We start from the raw sequence: 12,744 nt of genomic DNA on the forward strand, positions 1-12,744 counted from the left end.
CAGAATTTTGGCAAGCTCTTGATTTAATACTCACTGGCTGCTTTTTCTTCCTGAAATGTATAAAATGTATGGTTTTCTTGTGTATATGAAGCCACAAATATAGATGGATTAATTCTGTAGATTAATTCTAATAGTATTTTTTAAAGTTACTTTGTGCTTGTGAAAGACTATTTTTCTCACAAAAATACATGAGAATTTTTTGTTTAATCAAGATCATCCTTTAAAAATACTTAGTAGCTTTAAAAATTGAAAATTAGCTGAGTTTTGCAAGAGGACAGAAAGTGTTAGAAGAATACTTGTTTCTGTACTTGTTTAAATCAAAATTAACATTCTCTAGTGTTGCATATTTAACCTGTCATTATGTATAAAAAATGTTCAAACTGATGATTTTTATTATGAAAATCATGAAATTATATGAAATTATAGGGAATACATTTCACTGTAATACTAATTCTTTTAAAAATAAATGTGCAGATTCATTTGAGTTTTAAGAGTACAGTCTTTAGACATTAGTTATGTAATTCACATCAATTCAACATTGGCTTATTCTATGCTAAATGACCCAACTGATGGTTGCTACAGTTCATTTTAATTGCCTAGGCTCAGTTAGGTACTGTGGAAGCATTTTCACTTACCAGTGTCATAAGCATTGCAAAATCCTGTACTAGAAAATTAGACAAAATTTCTACTAAAAATTGAATTGCTGGTACAGTTTGAATTTTTTTTTTTTTCTTTTTTTTTTTCTTTTTTTTTTCTTTTTTGTCTTTCAGGGATCACCTGGCCCTGCTGGTTCACCTGGTGAGAGAGGTCTGCCAGGAGAGGGCATTCAAGGCAAAAAGGTAGTTTTATGGAAATTACTTTCTTTAACATTGTGGACCAAATTTGCAGTAGTGTCTTATTTATTTAAGGCCACTGATAATTCCAGTGGTATAAAATGCTGGATGATGGATCTTGGATTTCTGAATCACTAGAATCTCTGAATATCCCACTGATTTCAGAAACTCTTTCCAGGTAATTACAAAAAAAGTGTACAGTCCCTCTATCAGTAGTAAGTTAATGATTCTCTTACTTGTGTGTTTAATAAAGATAACTTATTTTGTTAGCATTAATGAGATAAATTTACTTCCAATAAACTACTAAGCTATTTATGTTCTGTATTGGAAAAAATATTCAGCAACTGTTTTCATTTTGCCTTACCATTTTGGGAAAATGAAAGATGGGTTGTATGAGTCTCTGTGGACTGTTATCTCATTTAGGGTGTTTGCTAGGTTAATATATGTCAGCTTTCCTTTTTTTAAAAATAAGTACAAATAATCAGAGGTTTATGAATAAATCATAACTGGGTTTTCCATCAAAATATATCCTTCTGTTTTACTGGATTCAGGATTCTCTAGAGCCTTGAACTACTTAGCACATTTTTCTTCCTTTTATGGAAAAGGCATCAGTCATGTCCTTGCACTCAGTTCTGAACTGATCTCTCCAACAAGTGAACATATTGTCATGTTTTCAAAATGCAACTTCCTTCCTCCTGGTATTTAATATTCTCCTTTTGTAGTCCTATGTTCAAAAACACAATGAATACAGATGAAGTATGTTATGAATTGTAATCAATTTATTTTCTTTTCTCTAATATTGGTAATTTCATTGATTATTTTTCTGGTTTGTTAGTAAAGGAATGCTTTTTTCCTCATTATCCACATTGTGAACAGTTTGTGTAAGATGGTGTTCTTTATAAGTTCCCAAATATAAGTTTCAAAACTGTCATCTATTTCTAGGGTGAAAAAGGCTCTGTAGGTGTACCTGGTCCTCGTGGACTGAAAGGTGAACAAGTCAAAGGTGATAAGGTGAGACACAGAGTATTTTTCTAATTATATCTATACTTAATTGTATTTATAGTTAAATTAAGATTAATTTTTTCCACTATATCACAGCTAACAAAGGTATGATTTACCTGGATCTGAGGAGCTATGTTACACTGTTCTGTGCAGCTCCATGGGCTGCATTCATCAATACAAGTAGCTGAGCCTGTTAATTTACAGCACTAGGAACTGTATTCAATGCAGCTGGGAGTATGATGGAAGAAATGTACTTTTTTTCTCCTAAAATATTTTCATAACAATTCTGTTTAAAATATTTTAATTTTTTAATAAATATGAAAATGTAAAAATCCCTGAGTCATCTAATCTAATGGACCTGGAACAAGCAAAAGAACATTCAGATATTTTTAGGTTTTTGATATACTCCATAGCTGCTGTGTTTACACTTCCAAGTTTTTCTTCTGAGTGTTGTGCAAGAAACTGTATATGTCTGTACAAGAAAATCTTTAAAATTAATCTCAATATGTAAAGATGAGTTACTGATCCTTCTAATAATAAAATTACAGGTGTGATCATCTGATGTTATAAACAAGATAGAGTCTGTAGGGAAGAAGGGGTATTATTTTTATTAGATCAGTTGTCATAAACAGATTTACAGGTATTCCAAACACATTTAATTAAAATAGAAATAGCAGACTTTCAGATAATACAATTTGAGAATTGCTACTCTGTGTTTAGCTTAAATATGTTAACCAGATAGCATGAACTGTTCCAATTTAGCTCTTGAGAATACTTTTTCCATAGGGTGAACAAGGCCAAGAAGGACCGCAGGGCCCACCAGGACCACCAGGAATAGGCAATCCAGGAAGCCGGGTAAGTCTACATTTTGGACATAAAATGAACATTTGCATATTGTTTTCATTTTATATTTAATCAGAGCTGTGATTTTGATATAAAGACATTAAAAATCTCATAGCGATTTTTTGTTTTTGAAAGTATCAAACTAGTTTTTTAAGCAAAGCTTGTAAATACAACTGATTTTGACTGATTTGAATGGTCTTTGAATCAAGCAAATGTAAATGTAAATCTAATCTGCATAACAATTTGCATAGAAGGTTAATCAGATGGCATTGCTTTGATGGTGATACATTATACATAAGAATGTTACAAGGCTAAGTACCTAACAATTCTGAATGTCAAGCCTTTTGAAACTTGAACATAGTCTTTAGCAGTTGGATAAAGAAAAACTGAAACATTCCAAAAGATCTTGTGGGTTCTGTTAATCTTGGAAAGAGTTCTTATGAAGATGAAATAAAATTGTTATTAACTGAAAGATGGACATGTGGTGATTTTCAGATGTGGAAGAGTGTAATGCACTAAAACTCATTTATTTTGCTTTGTAGGGTATGCAGGGCCCAAAAGGAAATGCTGGGGCAAAAGGCTCTCAAGGTTCTGGTTGGCCAGGACCGAAGGTAATGGTTCAGACATTGTGTTTTAAAAGCACCTCTGTCATGAAACAATAAGTGCCTTTGCCAGGCTTTTCAAAAGTGTGTTTGATGAGATGAAAATGTAACTTCCCTGGAGATAACAATTCCCTTTGAATCTTAGAGAGAAAGCCATCCATGTTATCAAGATCTTCCCCAGATGGAGCATATAGCTTCTGCCTGCTTAGCATCAGCCCTTAACCTTTGTGAATGTGAACTTCTGGTTCTAAAGGAACACATATTTATAAACAGAGAATCTTTCAGACATCTTTGTGTCCAATGAGTTTGATGCCACATATATGCTGTGTTCAAGTAAATCATTTTACCAGACAGTTTAGCTTTAGTTCAGTGAAGGTTTTGAGACTTCAGGCTAATCCCACCACACCTTCAGCCTGGCCTTCAGCCTTCAGTGGTCATTGTGAGAAAAAACCAAAACCAAAGATGAAAACACTAGGAGAGGAAAAAGAACTGAAGTGTACTTAGCTGACCCTGCACTGCGGAGGGAGGGAAAGTAGGAAGGGAACACAAAAATGAGGAAAACAATTACTGCTGTCAGAGCCCAGGCCTCCAGTGCTACAGTGTCAGATGAGCACTGTCAGAGGAGGAAAGGAGGATTGCTGAAATATAACAAGAGCAAGTGGAATGAACTGTAAATCAGAAGTGTACTTAGTAGTCACCTTGATTTATGAAAGGAAGATATTAATCACTGGAGCAAAAGCAGGAAAAGAACCTGTAATTTTCTTCTGTGTATAGCTTTGGCATGTAAGCAGCAGTTATAGCAGCAATATTTAACATTAAAGTAGAGAAAAATAGGCACATGTGAAACATGTTATGTGATAGGCAAATTCTCTTAAGGCAATGAAGCAAAATTTTAAAATGGAACTACTACCTCTTTAACTGTTTTGAAACTGCAGGAAGAAAGGCTAAAATTTTCTCTTAAGCAGAGCTTCTGATTTTTCTTTATTTGGACTCACTTTTTTATTCAGTGTCCAAGGAGGTTTTGATATAGTCCTGTAAATTAAAGAATAAAATGCATTAAAGCATAAGGAAGAAAGTTGGAGCGATTCACTTCGACTTTCTGCCTACTGCAGGCTTAAATAAAATAGATGCAGCCCTACAAGTTACAGGGGGTTTTACAAAACAGAATTTTCCATTTGAAAACTGCTTGTCTGAAAACTTGACCACTTAGGATCATAGAATTGTAGAATATCATCACATCCCCCTCTGTGTGTAAGCAGCTAATTAAATAGTGCAAGTAGTGAATGAAGCAAAATTGTGTTTCTTGTTAAACTAAAGACTTTTTGTTGCTAGGGTGAACCAGGTGAACGTGGACAAAAAGGAGAAGCAGGACTTCCAGGAACTAGCTCACCAGGACTTAAAGTGAGCCTGCTTTTATTTTTACCTGTCCTTTACATGGTCTTTTAATTCTTCCACTAATTGCTGATAAACCAAGTAGAAGATTTTTTGGTATAAATGAACTGTGGTCAAAATAAGAAGGAATTTCAGTGATGGTCATCAAAACATTGCCACTACCATAACTGGAACAAGGTTTTCCCCTAATCTTTTCTAAACTAGTGAGGTCTTTTCAGGGTCTGTTAGAAAGGTTGCTAACTCTGTCCCCCTGTTTTTTCTGATTGGAAACAAAAATCCTGTCTGTGTGACAACGGTAGTCATACTGCCTATGTGTTGGAAGAGACATTAAACACTTTAAACTTTGGCTTCAGATGCCATTTTGAAGATTGTAAACCATATCTTTAATGACTTAAGTAGGGCTCCCAAAATCAGGTAAGGTGCCACAGACATCTTGTTTTTAATGATTTGTTTCTTGGGTCATGAAAGAAGTGCTTGGCAGGATTGCTTCCTGTGAATTCTTTCAACTCTTTATGGTAAATATGAAAAGTAATGCCTTGGTTAAAAGTAGTACCATTGTACAAATGGTGAGGGGTTAGGGTGCAGTGAGTAACACCATTCAGTCATTTTTGGCTGACCATCCTTTAAGTCCCAGTTGTTTGACTTACCAAGTAAATTACATTCGTGTAATATTGTTCTTGTGCACAGAATAGCGAACAGAATTCAGTCATGGCTTTATTCACTGAATAAATATACGTTTATATAATACAAGTCCAAGATTTATGAAGCAGAAGGGGAACTTGGAGAGCAATTTCAAATATTTATTTTATGGGTATTAAAATGACTGTCTCTAGAGAATATTTACTGGAAATAGCAACCTTTATTTGAGGAAAAGTATTGTTTATCTTTAATTAATATTTTCACAAACTGTTGGATCCATTTTACAGAATAAACAATTTATTGGAATATGCAGACGTAACAATTTTTTCTTCTTTAAGGGAGCTGCAGGTCTACCAGGACTCCCAGGAGACAAGGGGGTGAAGGGAGAGAAGGGGTTGACAGGGAAAAAGGTAAGGAAATATGTTTTACCACATGTAAAAGGTGTACAAAATTGGTGATGAAGGAAGGAACAGATTATTTGCAGGTTTGCAGTGGTAAGGAGTTACCAGGGATAAGGGACTGGGTGAGATGTGTCCGACAACCTCTACTCAGTGGTTCCCATCTGAATGAGCAGCTGAGCTGCAGGCAAGCAGCCGTGCCTTTTGTGGGCAATTGGCTACAGCTGAATTTCCCAATCTTCTTGGAGAGCACACAGCTCGTGTCTTCAGCCTGTTCCTCGCAGCCTGTTTGGGTCTTTCCTGACCCTGAGAGGTAACGCTCCATCAGTGTCACTTAGGGCATCTCACAGGGTGCTGAGCTGTGGCTGAAACCTGTCAGTGTGCGACAGGAACACACACAAACAGCTGAACCCAGCGCTGTTTGTTTTAGGGGAAACTCAAGGATCTAGGAGAAACTCTGCCCATTTGGAAAAAGAAGGATAAATTCAAAATGGTATACAGTAATTTAGAGAGGTGCAAAGCAGAGAGACCAAAAGAGTAAATTTGGAGCAAATTAAATGAAAGCTTTTAATTGTACTCTTTCCAAAATGAATGAGCTGCTGAGTAAGCAAAAGTCAGTGCTTTGTATGATTTTTAACTGCTGCTGAGAACCCAGGTGCCTCCAGACCACTACTGTGCAGCTCTTATATGGGAGTAGCAGCTGCCTGACATGTAGAATTGATAAACTAAACATAATTTGAAGTAAGCAAATCAGCATTTTTGACTGTGGGCTTTAAATCAGAAAATGTTTGAATAGCTGTAATAAATATCTGTTAAGAATGCAACTTCACATTTTTGTCACTTAAAAATGCAAATACCAGTTGGACAAGCTCCAGCCTGAAGCAGTAAGCCTTCCACTGTGAGGAAATATGTAACATTTCTTTTGCTACTTAGTTATATTTTTAACACTTATATCATCCACTGCTCAAAATGTAAGGTTCCATTGCATCAGAAGTGCATCAGAATAGAGTAAATGTTGAGTTGAAGTTACAGATGGTTATTCTGGGTTTTTGGTTTTTTTCTCTTGCATATTGCCATTACTCTGATGATTAATTCTGTGCTGTCACCTTCCCTGTTGTAACCCACTGAAGGTAAAAATAGTAGTACTGAGCAGCTACCCTGGGTATTCAGGGCAGGGCAAAGATCAGCTGGATGCCTGCAGGGAGTAGTAACACAGGGATATTACAGCAGCTATTTGCAGGTGTGACAATGTCTCACCAAAGTGGGATTCAGACTGATGCCTGTCAACAACAGGCTCTGTAATATCATTTTCATCAACAGTTCAAATCAGAAATGGATTTTAACCTCATTTTAATCTACCTTTCACTCTCTAAATTACTTAGAGATCTCCTGATACACTAATCTGACTTGTATTATGCATAAATATTTTGTAGGCAATGTTCCTTGATAGAGTGTTTTTGTGTGGGCTATTTGTGAGTTATTTAATGTAATGTTCCTGGCAAATATTTTCAGTCTGGATTGGCCATTGGCTACAGACTTGTCTAAAATTACTTCTCAGAATTGGTTCATCAAGACATTTTCTGATAACTTTGCAAGCATTTATCTTCCTCTTATAAGTATATGGAATGGAATCCTTCCTGCAAAAGATTGATGCAGTTACAAATGGCACTATTACAAATGTCTGTGAAAATAAGGAATATGAATGCAGGAGATTGCAAGGGCTTTAAGAGACAGAATGCTTTTTTTTTTTTTTTTAGGAAAAAAATTAACCAGATATTTACTGACATTTTTGGGGAAAGTTTTTATGCAAGCATTGTTTCTCATAAGCCTATCAATAAAATTAACTACAAGAAAAATAATTAATAATTTAATCTCTTTTAGGGCGAAAGGGGAGATCAAGGTGCAAGAGGCCCAGAAGGACCCCCTGGAAAAGGAGACGTAGGTCAGAAGGTATGCCTTGACATGCAGACTGGGGAAATTCTACAGACTTTTATAAGAGTTTGGATTCTGACCTACTATTTGATTCATTATATCGTAAGTCTCAATTCTATTTTAGCTGGTGATTTAAAAGGATTTAAGGGAGAGAATTCTGTAGCCTGAACAAATGCAGCAAAATCAGATTCAAAACAGAGCCTGAAGTTAATAGGACAGTGGAGATTTCCTAAAAATTCAGCACAAAATTTTCATTGAAATTCAAAGGTGACAGATTAGCTCAGTATGATGATAAAGAGAGAGAAGCTAAGAGTAATTAGGAGAATAGTTAGATATCTTAATATGAAATTAAAAGCCTGGAAAGATGTATTAGTAGACAGACAACTTTTATCTCCAATTTTGTATAATTTAGGACATTTGGTGCACATTCTAGAAATGAGCAGGATTTCAGTTGGAGTGGAGCATCTAAACATCTCTCTAATTATGGGTTAATAATTGTTGTTGTGATTTTGTTTATTTGTGTAGCTGCAGCTGGGAATGAATATTTGCTATGTTTGAAAAAAAAAAAAAAAAGTTTGTTTTCATCAGGGTGACCCTGGAGACAAAGGATCCAAAGGATCAATAGGTCCTAAAGGACTAAAAGGCGAAGCTGGACCAAAAGTAAGCTTGCTCATCCATGGTAGTCCTTCTGTTTGTATTTTATTTAAAAAAATCTATTGATTTTATGCAGTTTAAACATTTCTCAAGCATCTGATGCTTAGAGACTTAACAGAATAAAGGGAAATCAGAAATATTTCTATCAGCTGTCCTAAATGACCCAGAAGTCTCAAGGAGAAAAAAAATACTTAAAGATATAATTACATATGTTATAGTTATGCATGAGCATAACAGATAAGCTAAACTAAAGTTCTCCAAGTGATTCTAACATGAGTATTTTTAAAATTGTTACTTTGAATCATTAACTTTCTGTTATAATATTTTGTAAGTGTTGCTCTGAATGAATTATAAGGAATTTGAAATAATTTAAATGTTCTTGTTATTCCATTGCATTATAAACCAGACACAAAAAATTATTTAAATCTAAAAAAGTCAAGTACACAGTTCAACCAAAAGTTATTTAAAACATGAAACTTGAACCAGCTTTCATAAGAACAATATGTTGATCTAAGTATTTTTACAGTATTGCTTGTTGTGCAAGTTGATCTATATTGTACATATTTTTAGTTCAGAAAGGCAAACTGTCTGTTTAAGTCTACATTATGGCATTTTGTAACAGGGTGATCCTGGAGAGAGAGGACTCCCTGGTGTAGCTGGATCATCTATTTCGGGACCTCCTGGACCAAAGGTGATTATCTGCCTGACACATATTTCCTAGAAACCAGAGACTGGAAATTTCTTATGTACATTTCTGTCAAAATTAAAAGAATCTGATTTAAAGAACTTAAAATTCCTTGTTGTAGGAACAAAAATACTGAATTTCAGAACTAAGGACTAAAAACAGTGTCAACAGACAGTGTTGGAGGGCAGGCCCTTTAATAGCATGCTGAACTTGGTACATAGTTACTTCCTCCTGAAGCCATTTGTTTAAAAAAAAAAAAAAAAGAAAAAGAAAAAAACCCACCACAACTCATTAGATTTCTGTTTTGGTTTGGTCCCTCCTGTGAAATTAATCAGTTTGAAGTTGGTTCTTTTTCCAGATTTGCTATGCCTTTTGCTTCTTAAAATATGACATTAAACCCCTGCAAGAATATGTTTATGTGTAGTTCTAGGGTGTTATATGCTGATTTTTTTTTTTGAGTGTTTGTATGTCACTTCCAAGTGAACAGCTGGCCTGTAGGTGCTACTTGAGATGAAATGTCATATATGAGATAGCTAAGGCCACATCCACCTCATTTTCTCCACAGGAAAAATGTAGAAATAACTGGGACTTGTCCTGCTGATGAAATAGGAGAATTCAGCAAAAATAAAGCTAACTTTGAAGGTTTTAAAAATATTTGAAAATTCAGTGCTATTTAAATAATAAAGTACTCTTGTTACTTAAATTAGTCTTGTTATAATATGTCATATAACTTCAACTTTAATTGACTTTTCACCTTTGGTGTTAGTTATTAGAGTGAGGGAATCACTAATGTGTATCATATCATTCTGAAGCAATGTTATCCCCATTTTTCTTCTTCCTTAAAAATATATGTCCCCCACCCCACATATACAGGAGGATATTACATATACATGTACTTATCAGTCTGGAAATAGGACGTCACAGAGGGATATGGTGTGTTTTGGACGTGCTTGTGCATGGAGGAGAAAGAAAATACAAAAATGCAAAATGCTCAGGGTATAGCTGGAGTAAAAATATAACCACATAGAAGGAAAAAAGAAGATTGTGAGGTGTTCATATCCCTTATACTGGTTTCAAACCATAATAACATGACAAACTTTATATAAGGAGAATACAGGTGACATGCTAAAAGACACAACTTATATGAAAACAGGTTTAAATTAAATTACTCTCCCTTCTTCATGTGTTTCTAGTTATTGTGACATTTTTACACAGACAAGTAAGGGAGTCAAGATTGTTCATTAATAAATTCATGCTGAAAAATAACTTTGTAGACTTCCTTGCCTTTTTAACTATGATTTTGTTCTGTTCAGTACAGTTTATACAACTTTCATAGCAGATGGGCCATTATCCAAAATCCAATGAATCTGTAGGAGTCTTCTGAAATTCTTTACTAAATTTTAGAGCAAAGCTTATATGGGCAGTAGTTGATGAAAAAACCCCATGTATTTGAGGTAATTATAAAATGCAAGTTGATTTTTAGAAAATACACAAAACTTTCTCTCTTCAGCTCCATCATAACTTCTTTGTTTAAACAAGTATCTACTATGTTTTGGACAGTTGATCAATAAGGTAACAGGCTACACAGGTCTGTTTTCTCTATGGGCTATGGAAAGTACAATGCTAACTACTAATTTTGTTCCTAAAACCTCCTGGTGTCTGCAGCTGAGAGGACAGACATGATCCATTTCTAATGCAGAGAATGTTTCCCAAAGCTTGGAGTTAAGTCTGTGAGTCTGAGGTCTTTTTGGGACATCTCTAAGTATCTGAGATGGTCATGGGTGATTGCTAGAGGTCCTAACTCCTGGGCAGCCATGGTTGTGTCCACTGGGAGTTCATTTATTTTAAGCTACACCCACGTTTGGGGACTAGAGTTTTATTTCATTTAACAATCATTATGCTGTTACTAATATGGGGACAGTAACATTAGAAAGCTGGTTTTTCTAATACTTCATTGTCATGGTTACATGCTATGGCTCCATGGTTTTGATAGAGCATTTAATTGCATTCCCTGATTGTTTCCTGAAATACAGCATGTCCTTCTTACTGAGAAACTGCAAATGTTTCATTGCAAATTTAGGTTTTCTTTGTAAGTTCCTTAATGAAAGTGAAACATCTGTTGCCAGAGTTTAAACATTAGAAGGGGCCAAATGTTGCTCTGGGAAGGGTTAACATAAGGAACATGAATTCTAAGCCTGATCGCTTTCCAGGAAAGCCACTGACAGAGCTGTTACCAAAGAGTTGTGCTGTGTGATATTTACAGAAAACTCGAGGTTCTCCCTGAGACTTCTGACTGTGACACTTGTGGTGCCATTACATCTACAGGCTTTCTATATGTACTCTGTCTCAGCACTTTGAATTTCCTTGCTGTTCTCTATGTGCTCTGGCAGAAGCAAGTTTATGCAGCCTGTTAGTGGGCAAAAGCGGGCAGGAGCCACAGGTGCATCTTGCCTCCCAAAGTGAATTATGACATTCAACCTTCATCTGAAAACTAAAGCCATCAAGTTATTTGTCAAGGTAGAGCAAACTCTTTTACACAGCTGGGGAGAAGCAGAAGTGTAAGAGAGGTCAGAATCTAGGTAGTAAAATCTTCCCCTAGAAATACTGATTTCATGTTACCTAGCTCAAAAATTGTCACTGTACGAAAGAACTGAATACTTGTTCTGTTCTGTAAAATTTCAAAGTTAAAACTGAATATAGTTAATATCATTCTGAATTTGTTTCTTTTTGGATAGGGGGATCCAGGATACAAGGGATCACCAGGACAAGATGGACTTCCTGGAGAGTCAATAATGGGACCAACGGTATGAGTTTTCAGACAAAAGATAGAAAGTAAATAAGCGTGAGATATATGCAAAGCTCAGGTGAAAATATAGACACCACTTGAGCCTTTAAGTAAAGGAATTCACCAATTCTTCAACTTTTCCATCATTCCAGGTTATGTCTATTTTTAAAAAGAAGTTATTATCTTTACAAGGAAGAAATACAAAATTGTATAAATAACTAGTCCAGTGTATCTCACCCTGCAAACTTCCCATAGGAAGTCTTCATTAGGAAGACTCATCTGCTCCCCTCTAACACACTTTATATCATATTGTAGTTCTGTCGCTTGTGATCTGGGTAGCAACTTTCTTTAAGACTTCTGCTGCTTCTGATAAGAGAGTATTTCAGAGAAAGATACCATTCTTATGAGCTCCTTTCCAGACTGAAATTGGGAACCTTCCTCAGAAACATTTTTTTTCTTTCCACTTTTTATGTCTGCACATAAAATATTCCACTCAATTCCATCACTTCACTTTGTGGAAATATAGACAATAGACCCAAATTCAGAAACCAATTAGTTTATGCCTACCTAACACAATGTAGCTCAAAACATAGCTACTTAATTCAATATCGTTTGCATGATAGCATTTTGGGAATACCAGTAATGGTGTTTACTCCTGGCTTGACACAGTTCTACCAGTACCCTTACCAGAGGATGCTGAATAGCACATTGAACCATTCACTAACTTTTATTTCTGATTTTTGAAAACTCTAAATTTTCTTTTTCTATAATCTAGAAATTACTTCACTCTATTATTCTTAAAAAAAGAAGTGATGAACATGACTTAATTGTCCAGTTATATCCTTAATCAATTAGGTTTTGATTATGACAGCTGTTTTACTTTCTTTATAATGACCATGTATGCAAGATTTATGTTTATATACATTTTTGTTGTTGTTTTGAAAGCAACTGTAGAAGCAACTGTCTTTATGTTACTGCT

At 35.1% G+C, this 12,744-nt stretch overlaps 1 protein-coding gene across 1 annotated transcript in view; it reads left to right on the forward strand.

The window, feature by feature from the left end:
- Positions 1 to 12,744, forward strand: part of COL28A1 (collagen type XXVIII alpha 1 chain) — a 65,824-nt gene that overhangs the window by 27,878 nt on the left and 25,202 nt on the right. Inside the window, exons 13-22 of the mRNA XM_063391833.1 lie at positions 771 to 839; positions 1,776 to 1,844; positions 2,622 to 2,690; positions 3,221 to 3,289; positions 4,613 to 4,681; positions 5,650 to 5,721; positions 7,591 to 7,659; positions 8,230 to 8,301; positions 8,918 to 8,986; positions 11,716 to 11,784. Coding sequence (XP_063247903.1) covers positions 771 to 839; positions 1,776 to 1,844; positions 2,622 to 2,690; positions 3,221 to 3,289; positions 4,613 to 4,681; positions 5,650 to 5,721; positions 7,591 to 7,659; positions 8,230 to 8,301; positions 8,918 to 8,986; positions 11,716 to 11,784 — 696 coding nt within the window. The remainder of the gene's footprint in view (positions 1 to 770; positions 840 to 1,775; positions 1,845 to 2,621; positions 2,691 to 3,220; positions 3,290 to 4,612; positions 4,682 to 5,649; positions 5,722 to 7,590; positions 7,660 to 8,229; positions 8,302 to 8,917; positions 8,987 to 11,715; positions 11,785 to 12,744) is intronic.

This window comes from Prinia subflava, chromosome 1, assembly GCF_021018805.1.
Source record: "Prinia subflava isolate CZ2003 ecotype Zambia chromosome 1, Cam_Psub_1.2, whole genome shotgun sequence".
In the NCBI taxonomy this organism is placed as follows: Eukaryota; Metazoa; Chordata; class Aves; order Passeriformes; family Cisticolidae; genus Prinia; species Prinia subflava.